This window comes from Mus pahari, chromosome 10 (assembly GCF_900095145.1).
Source record: "Mus pahari chromosome 10, PAHARI_EIJ_v1.1, whole genome shotgun sequence".
In the NCBI taxonomy this organism is placed as follows: Eukaryota; Metazoa; Chordata; class Mammalia; order Rodentia; family Muridae; genus Mus; species Mus pahari.
Genome location: NC_034599.1, coordinates 64,669,400 through 64,697,246, shown reverse-complemented (window position 1 = coordinate 64,697,246; position 27,847 = coordinate 64,669,400). Strand labels below are relative to the sequence as shown.

At 45.7% G+C, this 27,847-nt stretch overlaps 1 protein-coding gene across 1 annotated transcript; it reads left to right on the top strand.

The window, feature by feature from the left end:
* Nucleotides 1–18,154: 18,154 nt before the first annotated feature.
* Foxb1 (forkhead box B1) lies at nt 18,155–20,736 on the top strand. Its single transcript, XM_021207434.2, has 2 exons — nt 18,155–18,491; nt 18,738–20,736. The coding sequence occupies exon 2, from the start codon at nt 18,792–18,794 to the stop codon at nt 19,767–19,769; it is 978 nt and encodes a 325-aa protein (XP_021063093.1). The 5' UTR covers nt 18,155–18,491; nt 18,738–18,791; the 3' UTR covers nt 19,770–20,736.
* Nucleotides 20,737–27,847: the final 7,111 nt, after the last annotated feature.

Here is a 27,847-nt window from a genome sequence, read left to right as displayed (position 1 = left end):
TTGCCTTCCCTCTATAAGCCACCAGAAACCATGCAAAACAAAACAAAACCTTTAAAAACTCCGTCAAGCAGAGGAGGATTGTGGTCCCTGAGCAATGCAATCAGATGAGCCCTGTCTGACAATTAACTGTCTAGAGGTCCGTTAGAGGCAAGAAGGAAGAATCATCACAGCCAACTCTAGAGGTGCCCTTACGCCGAGATCAGACGGGAGTTCAAGCTACGTTAATGGAGGTCTGCAGAGGTTATCCCAGAGGCCCGAGGTAAGACAGATACTCTAGTGAGTCCAGGGATGAGCCAGTGGGAAGGGGTAGACAGAGAGGGCCTTGCGTGCATGTGAACTTAGGAACAGGTTCCTTTTACCACCAGAAAAGAGACTTGTGATTCACGGGGCACCCATCGTGGTTATTTGAAGAGCCGCATCGTCAGAGTGGGGCTAATAGTGCTGTGAACAAGCCATAAGAATTCAAATAACTTAATCTCATGTCAGAATAAAGCCCAACTGTGAACCAAAATAAACCCCTCCTTCCTTAAGTTGCTTCTGTTGGATATTTTGTTGTCATGACGACAAGAAGAGTAATTGATAAGGCATGCAAAAGAAAATAGATATAGATATTATAGAGAGAGGATAGGTAGATATGGTTAGTGTGTAACTGGGAGGATAAATCATTCAATAAAACAGATCTAGAAAGCCGAGCGTGGTGATGCACACCTTTAATCCCAGCACTTGGGAGGCAGAGGCAGGTGGATTTCTGAGTTCGAGGCCAGCCTGGTCTACAAAGTGAATTCCAGGATAGCCAGAGCTATACAGAGAAACCCTGTCTTGAAAAAGCCAAAAAACAAAAAACAAAAAACAAACAAAACAAAACAAAACAAAAAAACAGATCTAGAAATGAAAGATGATTAGTTAGCATATATGAGACCAAAAGACCTAAATGAAACTTCTAGACATGGAAAATGTAATGTTAGGAGATAGGATTAACAGTATAAAAAATTCTGCAGGGAAATAATCAGGAATGTGAAGATGAAGGAACCAAGTATGGCTGCTGACATGAGCCACCTGTGGACAATATGGGTCAGCCCAATACAAGAACTGAGACTTCCAGAAGGAAAGGAAGACAGGAAAATTAATAGTAGCTCATTTTTTCTAATTGTATGAAAAACATGGTCAAAATTTGAGTGAAGGAGTCGTGACCCTCATCTAGGACAATCTCAAACAACGCTCAGCACACAGCACCCACACCACTCAGAGCAGAGGTAACGAGAGAAGTTCTAGGTGCTGTTGTGCAAGATGGCTCCGCAGGAAAAGGAGCTTGCCTCCAAGCCGGGCGACCTCAGCTCAATCCCCAGAACCTACGTGGTAAAAAGAGAGAGTTCACTCTCACAATTTTTCTTCCAGCCTCACACATTAACCGTGAGTTGTGTATGCACGCACGTGCATGCGCACACACACACACACACACACACACACACACAGACACACACATACAAGAGAGAGACAGAGACAGAGAGACACAGAGACACACACAGAGAGAGAGAATTATAGAAGCAAAAAATATTAAATCTTAGAAGCAGCCAAAGGTATGCATTGTATGCATTGTATAGTGAGGAACAAAAGTAAGAATTATGGAGACTTTTTTACTTTTTTATTTACTTACCTATATTTTATATACTTTAGTGTTTTGCCTGTATGATAGTAATTATATTATTATTATTATTATTATTATTATTATTATTATTATATCATGTCTATGTGAGAGTGTCAGATCTTGAAGTTACAGGCAGTTGTGAGCTGCCATGTGGGTGCTGGGATTTGAACCCAAGTCCTTTTGAAGAACAGTCAGTGCCTCCATGCAACCCAAAGTACTGAGAGAGAGAGAGAGAGAGAGAGAGACAGAGACAGAGAGAGACAGAGAGAGACAGAGAGAGAGAAGATCATCTAGAGTTCTATACTAAAGGAAAAGATAGTTCGAGCTTCAAGCAAACCAAAACCTTTTCTCAGGCAAACAGAAGCTGAGCGATTCCATGGTGTGAAGATGTGTACTAAGAGATGCGCCAAAGGTGGTCCAAAGGCGCTCTTTCAAAGAGGACGAACTTGGCACCCGTCAGAGATTTGTATCCATACAAAGGAACAGAGAGCAGGACGTTTGTTTTCATCTTTAAATCTTTTGAAATAATTGGCTACTTTAAGCAAAGGCTGTGGCTCAGTCCGGAGGAGTTCAGAGTGTATAGAGAGGTAAAATGTGTTATAACAATAGTTCAAGAAGGGGGAGGGGCAGCGAGAGCACACATAAGTAACTCAGGGTCATTTGAAAACAGGCGGCAATAAACTAAGGTCCTGTGTTGTAAATCCTAGAGCTACAAAGGTTAAAAGATGGGTGGGGAAAGGAAATCAGGATAGCTGATGGGGGATAGCAGAGATAAAATGGAATCAAATATCCATGGCTTTGTGCATGCTACCCAAGCTCTGCCAACTGAGATCACCACCACCATAAACAAAAACAAAAACCCTTAAATACGGTGCCGCTGTGGTAGCATGTCTTCAGCTCTATCACATGGGAAGCAGATGGAGGAAGCTCTCTATTAGTTCAAGGCCAGCCTGGTCTACCTGGTGAGTTCTAGGCCACCCAGGGTGATGTAGGGAGAGCCCATCTCAAAAACAAAAAATTCTTTTTTAAAAATAAAGTTAACATTAATTTACCTTACAATAATACCAATCTCACTGGATTTTAGTGTAAATAATAATATGTCTTAATGAAAGACAAACACGTTTTCCAGAACAAAACACGGAGACAAATGCCTCATTTTATACCCTTGTAAATGGCCCAACAGAAGGAGATGCATTCTCCTATCTGTTTTTGCATTAAATTATTTTATGAAACTTCTGGAACGCTCAACTGAACACGAGTAAAGGGTGAGCAATATTAAAAAGAGATGTGCTATGGAGGCAGCTGTGATCTTTCCAAACCTGTGCCAATTTTCAGAGAAAACTGAGGTCCCAGAACTGCACTTCTTGAAGGCTCCACAGCTAGAAGTCATTATTATTCAGAGTTCACTCTCTGTGAGCCTCTGTATACTTGTTAGAGACTGGATCACAGATCCCCACAGACATCAGAAATCTGCAGATGCTCAAGTTTAATTAAAACAAAATCTTAGCATGGTGGTGCACACCTTTAACACCAGCCGTGGAGAGGCAGAGGCAGGAGAATCTCTGTGAGTTTGAGGTCGGCTTGGTCTACATAGCAAGCTCCAAGACAATCAGGGTTACATAGGAGACCCTGTCTCAAATAAATAAATAAATAAATAAATAAATAAATAAATAAATAAATAAATAAATAAATAAATAAAATGAAGTTAGGTTGGAGAGTTAGTTGGCTGGTTCAAGTTGTTAAAGTGCATATTACTCTTGTAGTGGACCTGGGTTAGGTTTCCAGTACCCATGTTAGGCAGCTCTCAACTCTGCAACTCCAGCTCAAGGGGAACTGATGCCATTTTCTGGCCTCTTCAGGCACCCATACACACCAGGACATCAGGAGATTAGAGATAGAGACAGAGATAGAGATAGAGATAGAGATAGAGATAGAGATAGAGATAGAGATAGAGATAGAGATAGAGATGCACATAATTTTAAAAGTAATATGTAGGAGGCTACAGCCTCTCCCCTGGGCTACCCGAAGCTGCACCTTAAAGATGGCACCTGTCGGCTATGGAGCTTGTGGTAAACAGGTCCATATTTGGTGGTGATATGTTCCCGCTCTTCTGGTTGGCTGAGGCCGCATGCCTGGTGAGGTGACGTGGCCTGCTGTGATTGGAGTGGATATGAGAGTATAAAGGGTTTGTAGCCCGGGGCTTGGGGGAGATGAAGGGAGATGAAGAGGGAGATGATGAAGATTGTTCAAGGTTCCTGAATAAACTGCTGTTAGAAGAACTGGTGGTTGTGAATTCCTTGCTGGTCGAGAGAGGACGCGACAGTAATACATCTCTTTTTAAAGAAAAATGGAAGTGTGCTTGTGTGCAGCCTATGCACACCTTCTTGGATGCTCTGTCCTTCCACTTTTCTTGTGACAGCCAGTACGTCATAAATTCAATGTGAATAGTCCATACACTGTATTGTTTAGGGAGCAGCTGTTTCTTCATGCTTCCCATCTAGAACTGATTGAATTTGTGGATGTGGAAACCCAGGGTGTCTTTAAGTTGGAGAGATGGTTTAGCCTCTAAAAGCACTTGCTTCTTTTTGCAAAGAACCTGGTTACGTTCCCAGCACCTGCAGTGTCTTTCCACCATCTGTAACTCTACTTCTGGGGATCTGACACCCTCTTCTGACCTCTGAGTGTATGGCACACATGTGGTGCTCCTACATATTTGTACACAGCAAAACATTTACACACAAACATACAAACACAGAGAGGGGGAGGGGGAGAGGGAGAGGGAGCAAAGGCGAATATATCTTTTCTTTTTGATCTCAAAGTTTAACCACATGAAACCCTGCAGTCTAAAGAGCTGATGCTGATGTCTTGGGTATTTTCTTTTACCAATTGAGATTTAAAATTCTGAAATGACTTTATCAGAGCACATGAAAGCCTTTAGCCTATGAATTCCAGGCTTTAGGTTCCCTGACAGACACCCTCAGAGCCCTAGTGCAGCTGGCTCTGCATCAGTGAGGGATATTTTGAACTGCTAACTTCCCTGTGAAAGTTACACTGGAGGTTACAAATGAGAAAGGGGACATTAGCTTGACACCTTCAGAATTGAGCACAAAAAAAGCTCAAGGCCGAAGAAAACTGTCAGTTTGTAGAAAAGTCGAGGTCTGAACAGGTTAAAAAAGTGAGTTTCTTCTCTTTTCCCTCCCCTCCCTCCCCTTCTTCCTTTTCCTCTTTTCTTTTCCTCTGTCCCCCTCTTTCTCCCCCTTCCTCTCACCAAAATGTTCCTGGCTTTTTGTTTATTTGTTCATTTCAAACAATCCTGGAAACAGTTTTAGACAAGTCCCCAAAGTAAGCTTTCTCTCTCTCCAGAAGCCCGTGCCCCCCCCCCCCGTGGGGTGTGGATGCCCCTCCTTGTTTCTCTCTCCATCTGTTAATGCTCCTGTAGTTTTAAAAAAATCGGGCTGGAGAGATGGCTCAATGGTTAAGAGCACTGAGAGGCTCTGAGTTAAAATTCTTGGGCTGGAGAGATGGCTCAGCTGTCAAGAGCACTAACTGCTCTTCGAGAGGTTCTGAGTTCAATTCCCAGCAACCACATGGTGGCTCACAACCATCTGTAACAGGGTCTGATGCCCTCTTCTGGTGTGTCTGAAGGGAGCAATGGTGGTGTACTCATATGCCTAACATAAATAAATAGATCTTAAAAAAAAAAAGAAAGAAAAAGAAAAAGAAGTATTGTCCCTTTAAAACAAACAAACAAGCAAACAAAACTTCTCCTGGTTTACAGAGCATGTTCCAGGACAGCCAGGGTTCTGTCTGGGGATCGATCGGGAGAATATTGAAATCTTTCCTCAAAAGAGAGTTGGAAGAGGGAAGGCATTTTTCTAACATCATAAACAAGTCTTGCATGTTATTCCTGCTGTGGGCTTTTTATATAGCACAGTCTATCAGAATCTAATTGAAATGATGGTGACCCAACAGTCTTTCTATCATTGTTGTTGTTGTTTGTTTGTTTGTTTGTTTGTGGGATTTTATTTTTGTTTTTTTTTCAGTCTTTTCATTTGTTTGTTTGGTTGGTTGGTTGGGTTTTTTTTGAATGCTGAGATGAAACTCCCCACCTAGAGGTATTTCCTAGTGCCTTAGAACCATTGTTTGAACTTCACTGGACTTTGTAGTAAATATGAATAATGTCCATTTTTCGTGCAGCTCTACATTTATCTAGTGACAGTGCAGCCAAGGAGGAGGGTGAGCACAGTGGGGCATCCGGAATAAAAGCAAAATGGATACACACACACACACACACACACACACACACACACACACACACACACTATGGCTCAGTGAATAAAAGCACTCGATGCCAAGCCCAGCCACCTGAGTTCTATTCCTGGATTGTGCAGGACAGAAAAGAATTGACTCCTGAAAACTGTCTTCTGACCTCCACACTTGCATAGCAGTGTGTGCTCCAACCTCAACCTGTTCCACACACACCCCCATGATAATAATTATTAAAAATTTTAAACCTTAGAACACATTTTCTGTTTTGTAGATGGGGCCCATCATAAGCTATTTACAAGCTATGAGTGTAGGCTCTGCAATTTGTTAGAGTCCCAGGGGACAGAATCATCTTCCTGCAAATGAAAGCACCCGGCGGCCTTGTCTGGCTTGTTTTGAAAATCATTCCACATTAAATGAGTTACCTCTTAAGAAACAAATAACAGGGGCGGGAGTGGGGGGGGGGGTGAGTGATGTCTTAATAAGAAAAATGGGAAACTCGGATAACTGGGAGAAAAATGTTTTTAATCCAGCTCTATAAATTTGGGGGATTCTTCTTCTTCTTCTTTTTTTTTTTTTTTCTTTAAGAAGCAGGCCATCTGGAAAGCTTGCCTCTCTGGGAAGCATGGCACTGCCAGCTGTTGCTTCAAGAGTCTGGCAAATCCACCCTTTCAGCAGGATGGCCACTTCTTTCATTCCTACAGACATTCAGCTCTTTTTTCCCCCTTAACATGGATGGTGACTTTATAAAGAGAGCTGTTGTTTTATTTACTCTCCATTAATCACGCACCACTGTAAACAAAGTGTCCGTTTTAGTTCTGCTGACAATTAACCGCTTGTCAGCATCTCCCTCAAGTACCTTCCACATCTGGCTACAAGGGAAACCTCTCCATCAAGATGAATGTGTGTTTCAGTAAACAGTTTTCCTGGCTCTCTCTGGCCCACCAGCAATCAGGACTACCATGTGTGCTGTCTCTCACCTAAGCACCCTGGTGAGGATATATCACTGGAGAAGAAAAGACTTTCTCAGGGTATCTCTTCCTATCTATGTTGGCACTGGAATAAAAACAAACTCCAGCTGCAGATCTTTGGAGAAATAAGGCAGCGAGCTGGGATAGGGGAAGAGCTTCTAAATGAAACTAGTTTTGTGCAAATTACCAAGGACATGGTGACAGCTACAAAGGTTGTTGAGAAATGTCCTTCCTTTAATAATGTCCTCATCCCATCAGATCAAAAGAACCCAATGCTGTGACAATTGGTGATCACCAAGATGTTTTACTCTCACTGAGTTTCCACATGCCTGGACTTTTCACTCCCAAATGCCTCTTTCCCCTTGGATAACTCTACTTTATTTAAAATGGAGGGTGCCAAATTTGTTAATAATTCTCTCAACAAGGTAATTGTCTTAAAGTCAAAACAAACGTTACATCTAGTGGTTTGTTGTGGGAGGTTTTACTAGTGTGTTCCCTAAAGCCTTCTTGGAGTCCATAGAAAATCAAATTGAGAATTCACACTATATCAAATGTGTACGTTGAGCCCCAAGAAAGGATGTGGGAGGGAGGGGAGGGAGTCTACCAAAACCAGCCCCCAGTGAGGAAGGATTGGTTCCTTGGGTTTAATTTACACTCATTCCCAAACTGAAGAGACTCAGAACACTTGGCATCCCACCCTGGAACGTAGATTCCTGGGTGAAGAATTAAAATGATCAGAGAGTCTTCTGTATAGTCCATCAGGGGAAACCCAGGGTCAGGCATCACTTAGCAGGAGAGCAGATGGAGTCAAAGTGACCCCAGGCCAATGTCAAACCAGAAAACACTAATGTCCTTCAGGAGGGGACTGTGCATTCACAGAAGGAAGGTGGACTGCTAGGGCCATCTTCATCTCTGACAAAACCTGATCAATCGAACTGCAAGTAATTAGTTTTAATGACGTGTGGGGGCAGGGGGTGGAAATCTTAGCCTGAAGGACACCAGCCTGAGCTGGAGTCTGCTTCAGGTGCTCATCTTGTTCCCACAGCAGCCCCCACCTCAGTCCCTACCCTGTCCCATGCCACAGTGTGCATGAGATGCTGCCTGGCTTTGGCACCTTAAGGAGCAAAGAGGTTTGAGAACCGGACTATGGATCCAACAATTGCCCGGTTTTACCTGGTAATTTATGTACAATTAATTGAGATATCTTTTATACTTGATGTGTTGCAAAATTAATGCCTAATTTATGTAATTAGTCAATTAACTCTAATTCCAGCATATGTTCCCAATGCCCAGAAGGTGTTCTGTTTCCCAGGTACTTATTTTGATGTCATGAAATGAAGCTAATTAATTTTACATGCATATTAATTTGAGATCTCTTTAGCGGTTCCCTTTGTGCAAGTAATTTTAATATTTGTGTTTCTAACCTTTGGGGGTAGGGTGAGGGAGGTGTAGGTGGTGCAAGGATCACGTGAAGGATCCCCGGGTAGTCCCTGAAGGTGGCCATCAGACATGGGCCAGGGATCTCTGGTGGAGGACCCAAGCAGCCACAAAAGCAGGGGCTGAGATCGCCAGACCTTAGGGGGCGGTCCTGTCCGGATCTCAAGCAGCGATGCATTTTGTGCTCTCCTTGGTAAAATGTTATTAGTCTGGTGCACAGAAGTTTCTGGGCGCTCTGACCACAGGCATTTTCAGGGGGGGGGGTTGGGGTGGAGGTGTGGTATTTGGGCAAATCGCGCTTTCTCTATTCAACCCCAGAGGGCGAGGCTTATTCATTTACTAATTTATTTATCTTAATACTTAAGGACAGAAGTTCCAGCCAATCCAGGAAGGCCTTGAGAGAATGAACTATCCCCGTGGTCGCGTGGTCCTGGCTCTTTATCCCAGACGTCTTAACACACCTCTGGTGTCCAGGGCTGGCGCTCCTGAGCTCCCCAAAGCTGCTGACTGGAAGGAGAAGGGAGCTGCTCGCCTGTGCAAGTTGTCGTGGGTCCTCTCTGGAAGCGGAGTCTAAGCGGGGCGAAAGTTTACTTTCCAAGTTATTGGGTGGCGCATTAAAACTTTTATCCTTTTTGGCCAAATTAATGAGCAATTTAATTAATAAAATCAGAGTGTAGTGTAAGTGCAGCGATAATGAAGTTAAATGAGTGCACAGTAAAATATTCACTAATCCAGTGCATTGCCGAATACCCCCTTAATTCTGCTTAACACTAAAAGGGTTTTGAGCACCATAATGAGATTCCTCTGTCTGCTAATTAATTGACACGCTCCTGAATATTCATACGAGCTAGCACCAATACGTTCCTAATTGCACCGTGGAACAGATCTCAGAGGAAAGTAAACCGCCAAAGACTTAATTAAAATAATGTATTCCAGATCCAGGACAAGATAAGACATTTGCCTTGAGGCGCACTAAGGAAGTGGCACCTGGTTGGTGGAGGGGAAAGATATCAAACGCCCAAGCCTGGGCTGACCTAGGTGGCCAAGGGAGGGTACGCATTATCAGAAAGCAAGCCCTGGGAGCTGAGTCCCAACTCTGTGGCCGAGGAGGCGTGGCTCCCAGATGTCTTCCTGCTCCTGTTGCCCTTTGCCCTATACAGGGGGAAGAGTCGGGTGGTGTGGCCCAAGACTCCATTGCTTTCTCCCTGCCTTTCCCAGGCTGGTCCCAGATGCTCTCTGGGAACAGGCACGCGGGAAAACAGCAATCTGGAAATTCCTGGAGAAACTTTCTCTCTAGGGGTTGTCGACTCATCAACAACCCCAAGTCCCTCAACCAGGTTGCGGTCTGAGTCGGGGGTCGCTGACGCTTCTCCTTGGGAAAAGGCGACAGCTAGGGAATGGTGTCTGGATGGTATTGTGGCACTGTCCTCGGTCTCTCTCCCGGGTTCCACACCGCGAGGAAGCGCTCTGGCCACACTACCTGCAAAGCTACAAGCTACTGGGCGCACGCTCTTTTTTCCCTCCCGCTTGAGTCCAGCGCGCGTCACATTTGCGCGGATCTTGCTTCCTCGCCGTGTAGGAGAGACAACCAGACCGCGGACCCGCTTTTAGGCTCCAACTCACAGCGAAGTGAAATGACATGCGCTCTTAAGAAGACTCCCCCCACCCCTACTTTTTCGGGGGAAAAAAATCACCACAGGTTTAAAACTAAAGAGTTTATTTGAAAGCATACAAATGCGTATTTATTATACATATGTAGGCATTAACAATGTAAATTACACCGCCAGCAGTTGCTGGTTGTTTATTCATTAGATCTTTAGAAAATCTACATTGCCTCCAGATAGCTCGATGATAATGTGAAATACACAAGTAGTTTACATAACCGGCTTCTCCACGGAGCTCCGCGCACTGCCACTCCGAGTCATCAACAGGTCGCGCGTAAGAGGACTTGATCAAAGGAAAACATAAGTTTGCTAACATGGCCAGAGATTTGAAGTCCTTTTAGTAAGCGGTGTAGGACATGGAGGATAACGCCTGGCTCATCTATTTTACCCCCTAGTGTGATGCCTAACCCCTCCCCCTTTTTTGCAAAGAAAAAAAAATCGGTAGATAGAAGATAAGGGACGGAAAGGAGACGAATAAATCCCCAAGCTCTGGCTATTTGGGAGTGTGTCTTAAAAACGATGGACCCAAACTGTTTTGAAGGTGAAAGAAGCAGCTCACGAGGAATGAACAGCTTACCTAACCAAAGGAATGCCACCAGCTCCCCCAATCAGATAGGCGGCGGCCGCCATTTAAAAGAAAAATGGCTGTCACTCCACAGAAAATCGCCTCTTTAGAATCACAGAACGCTCCGTGGTTCTAGATTTATCTAGAGGATGGAGAAGCAGCTGTTGGAAAAAATGATAACCGCGGCATTAATGCTTACTTTCAAAAATCTTTCCCAAATAAAAACTTTTACTTAAAACTAAACGCAAAGACATGTGTAGAGGCACTTTGCTTACTAGATTTGCAGGGATCAACGCCTGCCAAAGGCGAAGGGCGGAGGTCTCCTGTAACAAACTGGCTGACTGATGATTTATCGGACACTGCCCAACTACCTGCATCAGCCTACTGCTTAGCTCCTGAGGTGTGCTAGTTTGTGGTGTGCTCAAGGGTCGGGTTAAGAGGTTCGCATTTTTTGTTTCCTGCCCNCCCCCATTCTCCCCCCCCCCGCCCCTGCCTTCCTTCTTTCTTCCTTTTGCAATTAGGATTGCTGGCTGTGTTAGAAAAAGCCCCCGTAGGGCTGCTCTCCAGGAAGCGGACAATAGTTTGGTAGGGGAATAGAAATTGGCTTCAACAGGGGAGAACAGGGAAAGCAGAAAGGAAAAGGAAAAAGGAAAAAGGGGGTACGCAAAGGACAGGCACACTCAGGGCATCTAGATCCCAACTGAGACCCACCGCTGAGCCCCAGGGCGTCTGGAATGTCCAGAGGAGGTGAGGGTAGTGAGATCCCAGAGGGTGCCATGCCCGAACTTGCAGCTTCTGTGACAAGATGAGGGTGCGCAGCCCTAGTCCCAGGTGAGTTTCAACGGAGCAGCGGAAGGACTCAGGCCGCCCCCAAGGATGCCAACCTCCAGAGGCCAAGCTGGCCCCTCTAAGCCCCGCCCCCAGTCATTCTTTGCTGGGGGGAGGCCCAGAGGATCAGCGGCTTTCTTTTCTCCCTTTTTCCTTTTCAGCCTTCTTTGTGGGTGGCAGCTCAGCGGGGGATACGTGCACACACACACACACACACACACACACACACGGGGGGGGGGGGAGTAAGATAATGAATGAATAAATGAATAGTTTTAACCTAACCAGGAACGTCGAGAGTTACTCCATCTGAAAGCTGTAGGGGTTTTACAGAGAGACCCGTTTCTGCTATTAAGAAAACATACTGCACAGGGCCACCCCGTTTAAGCCTCCACCCCAGCCTGAACAAACAAAACAAAGCAGGGTTTTAAGGCTGGCGACCCACAGGTTGCCTGTTTTCAAAACAAATTAAAGAAGATTTGGTATGATGGGTTGCAAACAGAATAAAATAGGATGGGTGCAAAAGACTCCTCATTTCAAAAGTCTGCGATCCCCCTGATCGATTGTATTCAAGCTTTAAAAGTATTGCAGTCAATCCTCCCCCCCCCCCGCCCAATACATTAAAAAAAAAAAGTTGAAAAAACGTTTTCCTGTTCAACTGCTGGCAAAATTTCTGAAAGTAAAACCACCAACAACAAAAACTACTTTTGCAACTCTCCCCATAATACTTTAAGAATATGGTGCCTAGCCAGACAGCCTGGTTTTAAAAAAAAAAAATCTAAGCAAACAAATACTTCCCGACAAAGAGGTTGATTTGAAAAGAGGGTGATTTTTCTACCCTTCCCTCCAGAAGGGGGGAAAAAAACCTTTGCTCCACCCTGCTATTAAACAAAACACAATACCTTTTTCTGGGTGGTACTGCACAGAAGTTGATTCAGTTTTGACAATGTTGTTTAGCTATCATTTGCTATTTTGAATGAATGGAAGCAATCCCCGCTTTTACAACATTTGTTTCCTATTATGGAGAGGTGCAGCAGTTGAGGGCACGCATGTGAAAGTGGCTGTTTGATTCTCTTTTTCATCCCCCTGACCCTGCTTTTGTCCCTCCTCACCCTGGGAATGTCACGCCTGGATACTTCACTTTGAGCTGCTGGAGAAAGTGGCTTTGTTTCTCCCTTTTAGACATACACGAAATTGTTCTCTTTCCCCCGCTGTAAAAGATACTTCACATCGGGACTCGGTTCACAAGTGCAATGCAATTTGGCTTAGTCCAACCTTTGTTCTGCTTGTACAAATGAGCGAACAGTGCACACATTATACAGTTGATCCACTGCTGTCTTAACCCCAGAGTTAGGGGCTGGGAGAAAAAGCAAGTTAATCCCTTCAATACCAAGGTAGCTTTAGCAATATTCCCTCCAATAAAAATAATAGCTTGGAGTTCCGTCTTCGATTTCACACAGTGCAAAGCAAAACTTAAGGGGAGGGGGTTGTCGCCAAACGCAGCAGAAATTCTTCCAGGGATATTTGGCAAATGCTTTTTAGACACACACAGTCAGGCTCGGTGAAGCTCAGATGAAATCTATGCAACTGTTTGTGTAGACATTTGATTTGGAAACTAAGATTTTAAGCTGTGGGGTCTCTGAGCAAATCACAAGCAAAGCGAACACCAATTGGTATTTAGAAAACTGATTCCAAATAGATGGCATTGTGTTGAGCAGGGGAAAGAGCTGTTTCCTCTCTGCCACTAAAGTTGCCTGCTCCGTGCAAAAGAACCTTTCTTAGGCCTGGGGGTGGTGCAGCAGGAGGAGCGCCCAACTTTAGCTACTATTTGTTTTATGCTTGGGTTGAAGGGAAAGCCAGGCCTCTGGCACTCTACACCTTATAGCAGCTACTGTGGATAACTGGGTAATATGTCCAGGGCGTGGTCGCTCAATTCATTTCCCCTTCTGGCCTAAACAGGGAAGAGTGACACAGCCAGAGGTCTCAGTTTCCTGGTGGGAAAATTTTCTTGGTGGGCACCAAGGGATTGGAGCAACACCCCTTATCTGTTGGGATCTGAGTATTTACTGTGGGAATTGGGCGACTATTGGAGTCTAATCTTTGGAATCAGGGAGACTAAAGTAGCAAATGGAAGGAGCGGGATTGTAGGCAATAAGAATACTTGTTGAAGGTTTTACTTCAGCCTTCCTGTTCTGAGTTAAGGTTCTACACCCATGTGGCAGTCACCAGCGGATGAAATGATTCTCATATTCCCTACCAGGCATCTTCCCTGCTACTGTGTAAAAGTGTACTCCTATGGTGACAGAGCCCTGAGGCCGCTGGCAGAGATTAGATTGACGATTGGTACCAACCACAGTTGGCAGTTGGCACAAGAGCGAACCGTGCGTTGTCTCCTCAGTCTTCCTTCCTGAGGCAGGGTCTTCGGGCAGGTACAAAATCCCATGGAAGTAGCTAGCGAAAAGCGAAGGTGGATGCTTCTTGCGTCTCGCGCGAATCTCTGAGGCCCTAAAACCTGCAAGTGCTTGCTGTCCGGTCCAAGAGACCCGACAAGCCGATAAGCCGGTGTTCCTGAGGTCCAGAACTGGAAAGCGAGGCAAAGTCGTGCGGGGAGGGGGTGATGGTGAATGAGGTGTGTATTGGTGGTGGAGGGGTGTAGTTACAGATGCCCAGGACAAACAGCCTGCTACACTCAGCACGGTATTTTCTTTTTTTTAATTGTCCACTGACAGGCTGAAGAAGTTTGTTTAGTACTGAATACCCCGGGAACCAAATCCTTTTGAAAGGAAAGCTAAGTCGTTTCACGCCACCAAAGTGCGGATTTGGGCAAGAATGACTGATGGGACAAAGGGACGCGGTGCATTAGCGCGGGTTTCTCAGAGCGAGCAGAGCGAGCACAGCTAGCAGTAGCAGCAAATAAATATCCGAGGCGACCAGGAATAGTGGGGCGCGTCACAGAAGACCCACAAGACTCTTAAAACCTCAGCTACCTCTGCACGCCAGTCCTCAGTCCTCCCGGCTGCCCCACTATCAGCCCAGGTCGCCGATAGGCGAACAGGAGGTAGAGCAAGAGAGAAGCGAGGGACAGTGGTAATACAGGAAAGTGAGGGGATAAGCGGGAGAAACTGACTGCAGGACCGCGGGGGCAAAGCCCGGCTCAGCCTTGTCGCTGCAGGTTGCTTGTAGCTCACTTTCCGAGTAGGGGCGACGGGGATTGTTTTTGGCGTTTGGGAAACCTTCAGAAACTGCTGGGTACGTTCCTGCCACCTTCTATCCGCTTTGGTAAATATTAACAAACTGGGCGCGGTTATTTTCTGGATTGTGTTTGTTGGGTTGGAGGAAGGGAATGGCTAAGGGGAGGGTTCTCCTCTCCCGGAGCCATCTCCTCCCCCATAAGCCAGCCCCACCTACACACACACACACACACACACCTGCTTAACAACACAAGGAATCAAAATCAATATTGTTTTTGTCACCCCTCTGTCTCCTTTTTACTCCCTCGGCAGCTCGGGTGCCACTGAAGCGAATTGTGGATTTATGGAAGGAAATTAGCATAAATTATTGCAAAATCTGCAGCCGTGTGTGGTCCAGCTTATGGGAAAAGACTCTAGCAAACTTTCAGCGGAGAAAGGTGGTAGGCGGTGGGCTTGACGAGTCCACAACGGTCCTTGCTGGAGGGGATCACCATTTGGTTGGCACATGGGGTATAATTGACTTGTGTGTGTTTTATACAGTTTTCCCAACAACTCCTTAAGCCCCCCCCCCGTCGGATGTTGCCCCCTCCCACCTCCACCAAGCTTCTATTGGCTTTGGGTTTTGTACAAAAGACTCTGACGCACTTTTTCAAGATTTCTGGAAAGCATTCAGTCTCTTTACAAAACCATCCTTAAAATGCTGTAAACAGCTTGCAACACCACCCTCCCTCCCTAGGGCTTTGAAGACCTCTGACAGGAACTAAGGTAGAACTTTGCAGCAACGCTCGGGAGTTAAATACACCTCTCACAGCTCCATTCCCCTCACAAGGCAAACGTAAGCGATTAAGTTCTGTTTACTTGATTAACCCTAAACATGGGCAGTGAGCCTCAGCTTCCTTCTCCAAAGTAATCAGACTGAAAATTCCGCAAACATCAATTCCTACTTGTAATATTGCACGGACTCAGCGGTGACAACTTTCCCCAGGGAAACGAACAAAGATTTATTCCAAGTTAAAGTGATTGTTTTGGTTTTTTTTTTCCCCCGTGAACGTTTTCACTTTTAGAATTTAGTTAATCTTCTATTTGCTCTGAGCAGTGATTTCGACAGCCACACAAAGGCCCCTTTTGCAGGACAACAAAATGCCAATTGTTAAACTAAGAAAGCACTGTAAGTACGCTATTCCTCACCATTAACGTGCACCCAGACCGGGTAGGAAAGTATCTTACTGGTTGTCATTAAGGGTAGGGTTGGGGAAGTGGGGTAGGGACGAAGGTCTTTTACCATCTGGGATTCAATCACCATAAATATTTTATCCATGTTTGCTAAAGGGAATCTTTAAAATACTCAAGGGCTTCTAAGCCGGCACCTTTCCACCCAGGAGCAATCCTACCTTGGCTTAAAGCCGCGCTTGCTTTAGTGCCTCCGAAGCTACGTCTGGAGCAAGCAAGGCACGGACCAGAACTCCCATCCCTCTTCAAACGCCCCTCGGGTTCCCCACCCCTTGGCGCTCCCAGCTCCTCCCACTGCAGGCCCTGGAGCCTAACCCGGGCACGCGCAGAAACACCACCAAACCTTAGTTTGTTGTAGCGCGCGCGCAGCTCAGTCCAGTAGGGCTGCCTCTGGCCCAAACTGGGCCTAGGGTCCAACTGATTTAATCTTTGGAGAAGAGAAATCCACATATCTGCCCGATTCTAGCCTTGCCCCCAGAGACAGGTCAATGCTTCTACCCCCACCTCCCTGCTCGCACCTCCTCCCTCCTCCTGGTTATTTTTTTCCGAATTAAGAAGGTGACTTGAGTCTTCCCTTCAAGCACTCTGTTAATATTGAAAAACGTGCGCTTGCATCTAAAGCGCGGCAGCCCAGGCGCCAGAGCCATTTCAATATTAATGAAATTGTTTAATCTCCTAAATTCGTCGTGTTTAAGTTACGTTTTGGTGAGTTATTGACCGGCTTCGAAACTGTGGTTAATGAAGTTATGTGAGTAGGGGTGTGTGTGTGTGTGTGTGTGTGTGTGTACGCGCGCGCACGCTCTCGGAAACTGAAAGGTTTTCTTGCTATTCACAGACTGATGCTCTACTGTCACTCAAAGTGTAACAAACGTCACACTACAACTATCAGTCTGCTCCTATGGGGGAGGGGGAGGAAGAAAGAAAAGAGAAAAAAGAGTTTTCCGGAGTTTAAAGACGGTTCTGTGTAGGCTGTAGGTATTAAGTATTTAACCTAGTGGCATGGGGTTCTTTTTAAAACCACAAAGGCTCCGGAAAGCGCTGAAAAGCATGGAACTCCTGGCTTGTACTCATTGCGTGCAAGCCGACGGGTTGAGTCGCGGTTTGTTCCCTAACAGTTTGATGATAACGACGACGACGAAGATGATGATGATGATAATGATACTAATGATTAATTTAATCCTCACAAGGCAAATATGAACTCGAAGGAGCCCGCTACTCTCTCCAGGCCCAGTGACCGGTGCCACGTGCCCCCCCCCCAAAATAACCTCGCTGGTCTCAGCAGGCACTGTTTGTCTTTTCATGGCGTTCTATAAACTCTAAAGAAACTATTCCCATGTAAAAAGGGGGAGGGGACTGCAAAATGCTGACCCGCTGACTTCCAAGAAACCTCAGACTTCGCAAGCACCTGGAAAAAGGAGACCCGGAAGTCATAGTGTACATTGGACTCGCCCCCCCCAGGCCCACACGCTGCCTTGCCTCAGTTTACCCTCAACGTCCTTGTGCCCATCAAATCGCTGAAAATCGTATTAAAGCAGAACCTAATACATTCATCCATTCTTTTCAAAAAACAAAAAACAAAACCCCAAACTTACCTTGGCCTGGAGAGATGGCTCAGCCATTAAAGGCTAGGCTCAATATATATATATATATATATATATATATATATATATATATATATATATATATATATTACATTCAAAACGGACTTATCTACCCAGCTGTCCAAATATATCTATCTATATGCGTCTATTAACCTTACCACCTTTTAAAAGCAACAGACAAATTTCTACCTGCCTCTTGCAGGACTGGGGGTAGGATTGCGAGGCAGGTTTCCATTTGAACAACCCATCCAATCAACCCCGCGCAGTGGTAACCAAAGTAGAAAGGTCGCCCTTCAGGAGAAAGCCTGTGCTATAAGTTAGCTAACAATACAAACCCGGTACAAAGCAGAGGAAACAGAATACCCCAGCCGAGCAATTTCCATGTCAAACACCACTGGCGCGGCAGATAGCTCAGAGAGTGTGAGTGGTCGCCTGCCAGTCGGCTCCGCGCGCCGCCCCGCTCATACCTTCCCAACGCGCACACCGGTGGGCGCTGCCCGCTCCCCGCGGGCGGCAGAGGCTCTTCCCGGTCTCCCAGTCTTCGGCTGGAAGTGATTCCTATTGGCCAAGGTGTCCATGTAAATAGGTGTGAAAGAAACCAGAGCTGGTCAGGCTCTCTCTCCTCTCCCTCAGTCCCCTCCCTCTGCAGCCCCCGCTCCCCCTCCTTTTCCTCCTCCTCCCAAGGCGATTGTCATACGATAGCTAAGAAGTGGCACATTAATGAAGCGCCGCTACAGGGGTCTTTTCTGCTCCTGTCACCGCTTAAAACTATCAGATGGTTCGAGGGTGGACATGGAGGCAGCCACCTAGCTCAGCGGAACCACGAACACCACAGCAGCGTCCTCTGGATCCCCAGGCGGCGTCTGCCACTGTCCTCACGGGCACTCCGCAGCCGAGTTCGGTCTCCCAGCAGGGCGCACGACCCAGGAGCGCGCTGCGGAGCCCGCAGAGAGGAGCTCTACCGGGCTGAGTCCAAGCCTAGCTGGCAGAGAGTCTCACTGCTCCCCGACGCTGCGCTCCGATCGCGCGCAGGGAGGGACTCGGCTACCAGCCACGCCATCCCGGATGCGGACCAGCAACTTGGAACAACTTTAAGGTGAGCATCTATTTCTCTGTTCCCCTCCCCTGAATCCAGGTCCTACCTACTTTCCTGCAAACCTCTCTGCTGCTCGCGGTCTTCCCCTCTCCACTTACCCTAGCTGAGTCTATCTAATTTGGTGCGCAAAGTTGCTGGCACCCGAATCCCCTCTTTCCCACCCCCTGTATCTGTGACTCGGCCTGAGTGACCTCGCCGTTGTCTCTGCACCTACGCTGCCCTTCTCCATCACCTCCCCCTTCTCAGATCCGACCAGTCCTCCGGGCCGCGCAGACCCTGAGCAAGTGGCCAAGCAAGAAGATGCCTCGGCCGGGCCGCAACACGTACAGCGACCAGAAACCTCCCTACTCCTACATCTCGCTGACCGCCATGGCCATCCAGAGCTCTCCGGAGAAGATGCTGCCGCTCAGCGAGATCTACAAGTTCATCATGGACCGCTTCCCCTACTACCGGGAGAACACGCAGCGCTGGCAGAACAGCCTGCGCCACAATCTCTCCTTCAATGATTGCTTCATCAAGATCCCGAGGCGGCCAGACCAGCCGGGCAAGGGCAGCTTTTGGGCGCTGCATCCCAGCTGCGGGGACATGTTCGAGAACGGGAGCTTCCTGCGGCGTCGCAAGCGCTTCAAGGTGCTCAAGTCAGACCACTTGGCGCCCAGCAAACCGGCGGACGCGGCGCAGTACCTCCAGCAGCAGGCTAAGCTGCGGCTCAGCGCGCTGGCCGCCTCGGGCACGCATCTGCCGCAGATGCCGGCTGCTGCTTACAACCTGGGCGGTGTGGCGCAGCCTTCCGGCTTCAAGCATCCCTTTGCTATCGAGAACATCATCGCGAGGGAGTACAAGATGCCTGGGGGGCTGGCCTTCTCTGCCATGCAGCCGGTTCCGGCTGCCTATCCGCTCCCTAACCAGTTAACTACCATGGGCAGCTCTCTGGGCACCGGCTGGCCACATGTGTACGGTTCCGCCGGTATGATCGACTCGGCCACCCCCATCTCCATGACGAGTGGCGACTACAGCGCCTATGGAGTGCCGCTGAAGCCTCTGTGCCACGCCGCGGGCCAGACGTTGCCCGCCATCCCAGTGCCCATCAAGCCCACGCCGGCCGCAGTGCCCTCTCTGCCAGCTCTGCCTGCACCCATCCCCACCCTGCTCTCGAACTCGCCGCCTTCGCTCAGCCCCACCTCCTCGCAGACAGCCACCAGCCAAAGCAGCCCCGCCACCCCTAGTGAGACACTCACCAGCCCGGCCTCCGCCTTGCACTCGGTGGCCGTGCACTGACCCACAGAAGCTGGGGCTCCGGCTTGGTCACGTCCACACCACCCCTCTCAACACTTCCCTGCTCCGGGTCCAGCCCTCCGCGACCTAAAACCGCCACCCTGACTTGCCCATTCTACCTTCTTCAGTCCTCGCTCTTAGGAGAACTTTTGGTTTTGGACCCAAAAGACAAACCACAAACTTGCCGGAAGGCGTGTGAAAGTTGTCTTCGGTCCCTCTAGGGCGCCAGAGAAAACAGGGGCTAACCCAAGCCAAGCGGCCCCTCCTGGGTCCCTGAAATGCACTCCCATCCAACAGGCAGGAACACCCTGACTCCCTCCTGCTCGGGGAAAACAGAAACAAACAAAACAAAACAAACTACTCGTCTTCTGAGCTTGGAGAGGCAGAGCTCTGGACTCTGCGCAATTTCAAGACCAGAGACACTGCCCGGAAGCAGAAGCCCGCCCAGGCTGCAGCCGCACGAAGAGGGCCGGATCTTCTTAGGTCCTGAAAATCTGTGGCCACTGGACCCACTCACTGATTCTCCAACGGGATCGCCTCCGCCCATCAGGCCGGGATGGGCGGACCGCTACTTTCCCTGACTGAGGCCCTGCCTCCCGGGCTTCTAAAGATTTTTTTCCCCTTCTGGGTTTTGTTTCCGGCCAGAAGCTCCCTTAGCTGGGAATGGAGAGGCTGCTAAAACTCCGGAGGATGCTTGCCAGACACACAAGTAAAACACAGCTAAAAGTCACCGTTATTGTTTACAAAGCGCGCGGTTTAAAAAAAAAAAATGTAAACAGTGAACTTGAGAATCTGCCAGGCTAGGGGCGAGGGGGTAGAGTCCTCTTTACAATTACCTGTTGTAATGTGAATGTTTACTCTTCTGGCCAGCTTTGGGGGTGGGAAGGAGGTAGGGAGAGAATGGGGGAAGTTAATTGGGATGTTAACTTTCTTACTATTTAGAGACCTTTTTAGCTATTTATTTTGATGAAAGAGAAAAGAAAGGAAAAGGAAAAAGAAAAGAAAAAAGAAAAAGAAAGAAAGAAAGAAAGAAACGTGAACTGAGCCCAAGGGAGAAACCCCTAGGGCGAGTGGGGAAGTATGTAGATGAACCGACTGGGAACGGGAAGGGGATGTCAGCAGAGATGTCCTCTGGACAGATCTTTCTGTTAAAAGAACTTGTCCGTGAAGCTAAAGGGCTGCAAAGAGTTGTAAATAGGAATGATTTACACTGTGTAAAATGCACTTTGGTTTGGTATGTTCCTTTTAGCATTCTAGGTAATTGACAGAAAACAAACAAACAAAAAAAGAACAACCCCATAGTTGTTCCATTGTGACCTGCTTAATTTAAAAAAGAAATTGTAGTGTTGTCCAAGCTGTGAAAAAAAAAATCCCTTTTATTTTTCTTCCTTTCTGCACAGAATTCGCATGGCATTTTAAATATTGATGTCCTTGTTCCCAGCATGCCCATTTTAAGACAGAGTTTTAAAAGGTGTCTACATTAAATTATGACCTAGTCTAAATAATATTTTCTCATTAAAATATGTAAATTCGAATTTCGTTAAGTTTTTGTGTGTTTTTGAAGACTTGCTATAAGGGACAAAAGGTGGTAGCAAACACATACATGGTTTGGGTATTTTGCCTTTTTCAAATCACGTTGTGAAAGCAGGGAAACTTCCTATGCACTTGCAGGTGTGGGAGGGATTGTTCTCAGGGGACCATGGAAGACATTTGTGCACAGGGGGAGACTTGAGGCCAAGTATTTCAGATGCAAACCCCAGAAACAGGTGCAGCGCTGAAGGAAAGACACTACACAACTGCACTACTTCCTGTGCGGTTTTGTCTGTTCTAAGCATGCCTTCTATGACTTTGCACTTACACACACAGAAGGTTCGGAATTTCCCAAGTACTCTCAGGGTGGCTTACTCACGGCTTATTTTGATGTTTCTGACTTGGAGGAATTCTTTCTTTATTCTTTAGATTACTGTAGTTGTTGGCATTTTCTTTCTTTAAGAAATCACCTGCAGGTTCACTGTACAGGTCAAGAAACCTGTCCACTTTGCATTGAGTAGATTTCTTTTTCAGCCGTTTCTCTGGGGGAAGGGGAGTAACAGGGTGCATTTATTTTTCAAGTCTTTAAATGGCTGTCTCTAAGTAGTTGCTTTCTTTTGATTTTTTGTTTTTGTTTTTGTTTTTGTTTTTGTTTTGTTTTTACAAAGAATTAAAGACCTGCCAAGAATTTATGGTTCAAGTCTAATTGACACTTGGTTGAAGGAGGTCACAATATTTCAAGAGTGATATGTGTATTCAGCTGAAGAAGTTACAACACAAAGAGAAACTTAAATGGTGATTAACACTTTACTGTGTAAATGATTAAACAAGGGGGCCTTGTGAAACACAGAGAAAGCCCCCAAAGACACATCAGAACCTCAGTGAAGTACTCCATAAGGAGACCCTTAGCACCTGTCATGTCATGTAATTAGTGAGCTACCTGGAAAAATATTTAGGATTAGTGCAACACATAATTAATTCTGTTGTGACTACTCTATTTTCAAAAGGAAAGGATCCCACACAGCATACACACACACACACACACACACACACACACACACACACACACACAAAGTGGAAAATAAATGAATCACTGGGCTGATTAAAATGCATGAAGCTTCGAAAGCCAGTCAGACAGCGGACAACTAAACTCATTCATCAAACCTAATTCACAATTATATCAACAAGATCAGCCGGAGGAAGCCTGGAAAACTTAGCCACCCTTGGTTAAGAGACTTAGTTCTCAACTAGAAATCATTTAAAACGAAGGAGGGACAGAAGGAAGGAAAGAAGGAGCTATATATATTTTCAGTGGCCTGAAAACCAAAAATTAAGACAGTGTCTGTAATAAGCTGATCTCACCTTATTTGTTAACACTGGAGCCTGAGCGTGAAGTACACAAAGGTCTCACTTGGGCCTCAGACATCTTATAGACCTAGTCAGGTAGACTGCTGGCCTCCAGCCGCAGTTCTTGTAGGTAAGAGGCACGGGCACACTATATTCCATACATGGAGGCAGTGAGGTACAGATCTTGTGTCTACCATATGCAAAGAGATTTTGAACTCAGTATCTGAAAAGGCAGTTTTTAGGTCATGAGTTTGTCCTTGCGTGTTGAGAAGAATGAAGTAACTTGGCTATTAGGTGCTCTTTCCAGTAGTGTGTGTTTCTTTCCTTTTTTTCTTTTTTTCTCAGACAAAGCTGAATGAGGAAAATGGAGAACACAACAACTTTGCTGATATTTTGACCTTGGCCAGAACTGTACAGACTACTCAGACAAACACATGCCTTATCTAAGTCCACACTCGCCTTTACCCCTGCTTGGCAACTTGTGTGGATTTAGCTAAAGTACCTCACAAACAAGGAACCTCATAACCGATGGCTTTGAGGGTGCTCCTCTCTGTCCTGGGAAACAGTCACTTGGCTTACATCCAAAGTCAAGACCCTTGGTTTAAAAGTAGAACTGGAGGGGATAGCACCCACCCTGTGGTGGGATGCTGGATGCAAAGTCCTACCCTAAGATAAATTGTATCCTTTTCTACTTTGCAAATCCAGGCAGGGTTGGTTTCCTTACTGATTTTCTAATTAGAAACTTTGGCTATTTTGTTTCTTTGAGGTTCTTCCAGGTCTTGTAGTTAACTATATTTTAAAATGTTTTCACTGTGTTTACACAAGAGATGGATTTCGTCCACTTCCTCAAGAGGGAATGGAAGCTGTAGAATTTTCTTGTTCTTCACTGGCAGGGGAATTTTGGGAAGTTGAAGATTGGAAGGAACACTTAGACACAGTTCCCAGTGACTTAAATACTAAACCAGTAACTTTCATTTCATTTGGTTAAGAATACCAACTCTGGTCCAGCGCTCCAGGGTGAAGTTACAGGATGGGAGCAAGGAAGGGTCCACGCAGGAGCTCTGACCTAAGGTAGGTTTAGTTCTCAAATGGAACCACAGTGCAAAACTGCAAGGCTGAGCCCCGGAGAGAGTTTTACAAATGGGAACTCCCTTTGTCAGGGGTATTCAGCTGAGAGCCAGAATAGAGCAGGAGTCCTTCTTAAATTCTTAATATAAATGCCAATTAATATCTTTTTCTTCTAAAAGCCAAGTAAGGGCAGAGACACCCAAACAAAAACAAAACCAAAACAGCCCAACCCACCGGCTGTGAAGCCTCAAAGGGAATGCATTTGTTTCGTTTAAACTAACAACAAATTATCTAATTAATATGTTTCAATTACAGTGTGAAAGGGACAGCCCCAGGACCTCCCGCCGTGGGGGCACAATAGCCCCAGAGCCCACTCCAGGAATTTACAATAACTGCACATCTGTCTCTTTATTTTCCACTTTCTGAGTCCAAAACTCCTCTCCAGATCACTTCAAACCAAAGCTTGAATTATGAAATATGTCCCAGTGTTAAAGGGGGACGAAACTTTGCCCACGGATGCTTCATTTGCAAGCCAAAGAGAGAGAGAGAGAGAGAGAGAGAGAGAGAGAGAGAGAGAGAGAGAGAGAGAGAGAAAGCAAAAGCCCATTGAAGAGCATTAAACAAATATATTAGAATTCTGTCACTTTATGCAATTGAGTAGATCAAATGAAGGGTCCCGGCCACTTCATTCACTCTCATTCACTCGAATAGAAAATGCAAAGAATAGCAACGGAGACTGGGCCACCGCTGTAGACTTCGGTCCTTTTACTCCGAGACAAAAAGGCTGAATTTTCACAAATACATTGCTGACTTGGGGACTAGGAAACGGGGCCTGGAACCCCTTTGGAATTTAAATTCATTTTATCTTCCTCTCCCTTTGCAGGGATCTGTTTGCACTACAGTGCAGAGATGCAGCAGGCATCTTGGGTATGCTGAAAAAAAAAGGGGGGGAGGGGAAGAGAGTGTGTGAGGGGGAGGGCAATGTGGATTCCCAGGGAACTAATTCTGGGCTATCAATTAACACTCGGGTCTGAGATGGTAAGTTTGGACTTAGCAAATCTTTGTCTATATCAATATAGACACCACATTGCTTGCATCTCCAGTCTGGGTTACACAAACATTTTTTTTTTTTTCAGAGACCAGAGCCACAAATGTGGCCCACCAAGTTTTCTTCATTCAGTGAGTATCTGCTCATTGTGAGGTTAGGGTTGAGCTTCCACCTTCATCCCCTTCCTCACCCATCTTCTCCCTCCCAGCTACCTACCCAATTTGCTCACTGTGGTGATTAGATATATCATGTTAAAACTAGGAGAGATGTTACTCTTTGGTTAGAACTTCCAAGTCAGGATTCATTTTGACCCTAACATGGAATGGACTATATTGAAGGGTTACTGAAATAATCTTATAGGGAAAATTTTGCCCTATGGCTGATTCCCAAGGCTGATATTTTTGTTTTGATGAACTTCACGTATCTTAATATCATATGGGGCTTCCAGTGAGTATATGATCTTCCTTCCCACCGACGGAGCTGAGAAAAGAGATAGCAACCCTGACTTCTTCAGTGTATCAGCAAAAGGATGAGCCAAATTTGGTCAAACTTGAAGTCTGAAATCTCATCTTGAGAATTTTCTGTTGTATGTTGATTTTTTTTTAAGACTTACTTTATGTGTATGGGAGTGAGGGATGGTCGTGAGCCACATGTGAGTGCTGAGAATCGAACCCAGGTCCTCTGCAAGGGCAACAAACACTCAACACTGAAAAATCTCTCCAGATCCTGTTTCCAGATAATACGCAATTTGTTTTAATTGACTCTATTCATTTCTTCCCCAGAGTGTACGATGGTAGCTGAAGTAATACAGTACAGGAAGAGATGGTTTTCCACAATGATTTTCCCACATTCTTCTCAACTTCCTAGTTTAGCTTATTAGATTATATTTACACTATGCTGATTTAGTGGGGGGACAGGGTTCAAGCTTGGAGATAAGGTCATAGGGTGAGGAGGGAAAACAGCTCTGACCAATTGGACTAGAAGCTATCTAACCCATCAATACTAACAACACAAACCCCAGAAATTGCCATGAGAAATCGGAGTTGTCTGAACAAAATCTTCCTTGGGAGATTGTTTTTTTCCTACCAGGACATCATCAGGAATATTTGGACAAAGGATTCTTCTTCTGGACAGCCTCCTTTGCTTGGATCTGCAAATAACTGATGTTAAACCAGTTGCAAGCTTTTGGGGGAGCAGGCTCTCCCAGCATTCATCAGGGCAGATTAAGCTGGAGATAAAAAGCATTCTTTATCTGTCGTTTGGAGACACTGCGATTTTAATGCACGCTTTGTAGCTTGTATATTTTTATTTACTCAGTTAATTTCTTCCCCATAGTGTACCATGGTAGCTGGGCTGGCTGACATAATACAGTACAGAAAGAGACAGTTCTTAGCAATGATTCTTCCCAAGTTCTGCTACTTCACGTTTCTCTCTTTTCCTTTATGAAACTCAACACATCCATCTGCTGCATGTGGTCTCTTACAGAGAAATTTAAAAGTTCAAGGAAGGATTAGAATTTTGTGCCACTTAGAAAAAGATGGTTTGTATGCATGAAGTAGTGTCTAGAGTGTTTTGCATTAATTAAATCATGACCACACGTGCGCGCGCGCGTGCGCGCACACACACACACACACACACACACACCCCACACAACAGCCAAGAATTTCTCACCACAGGGAAGCAAGCATCTGAGGTCCCCACTAGACCTGTCTGAGCAAGGAGGCCAGAGATGTTGATGTCTAGCTAGCTTGCAAATACCAACACATTTTGTCTACACATATGTGATAGACTAGAAGGCTGTGGGTACCAATAACACAGTCAGTCGCAAGCTTTGACTCTCGTGTTACAAGAGATGCCCGATATTATGCCAGCCACCAAAAAGGAAGAAGAGGAAATAAGGTTTTTGTCTCAAGGTTTCTAGACATGGTTTCAAGTTGAAGAAAAGGGGATAGTGGCACTCAGCACTCCTGTGTTCGCAGGCTTAGAGTGAGTCAGCTATTTCAGTGACTGCCTGATGATGGTAACCCTTCTTAGCACCTTATTTTGGGTGTGTGTGCCATGAACTGGTAGAGAGAGAGGGGAGGAGCTTGAGTAAGGATAGTGTTTTCTGACCTCTGGAATGTTCAGGTAGTGTATATGAATGGCGATTGCCAAGGCCACTAAATAACTATTGCTGATGGATGATTGGAAGTTCAGCTAGCTCCACACAGGGCACGTGTGTGCGTGCATGCGCGCGCGCACGTGTGTGTGTGTGTGTGTGTGTGTGTGTGTGTGTTCATATTTTTTTTCTGTTTCCGGGACTGATGAATTAGAATTCTGACTGAGACTAGGGTTAGAGTTTTGTTGTGAGAGTGGCTTTGTTAGAATAAAAAGTGTGTTTAAGTCATGTCAATGCTGTTAGCTTTAAGAAAAGGAGAATGTTTCTTTTAAGAATAAAGACCAAGCCACTGAGATGGATCAGTGGTAAACTACTTGCCACAGAAACGTGAGATTAGAAGTTCAAGGTCATCTTCCACATGCAGCTAAGAGAGACCAGATTCCACAGACGTGTTCTCTGACCTCCACACAGGTGCTGTGGCACATGACCGCACAAACATCTACAATAATAACGAGCAAGATAAAGTTAAACAAACAAACAAACAAACAAACAAGAAATTCATTAACTTTGACATATAAATATAGATAGCAACTTAATTAATAATGTGCTAATTATTTCTTGCTGTAAATCCAAATATTGGGCAATTCTTAAAATGACAGGCAAACTGTGGGGTGGGGAGAATGATAGCATTGGTCCTATCCCCAGCATGTCAGTGTCGCAGTGGGAGGGCAGCTGTGAAATAAATCGTGTAAAATAATAGCAATTACCTGATATTTCATTGCAATGAGAGATGATGTCTTTTAGGAAGAGATTTACATTGATTTTTAAATATCTAATGGGGTTTTGTTCTATTTCATATGGAAATTTAGTTCTTAATGGAAAATGTACCACATTATAGAAATGTGGTTTTTTTTTTTCTGTTTTTCTATGCATAGTTAAAATAATTCATTTCTCCTTCCAGTATCCTCCATGGTCATAATTAGTAGAATA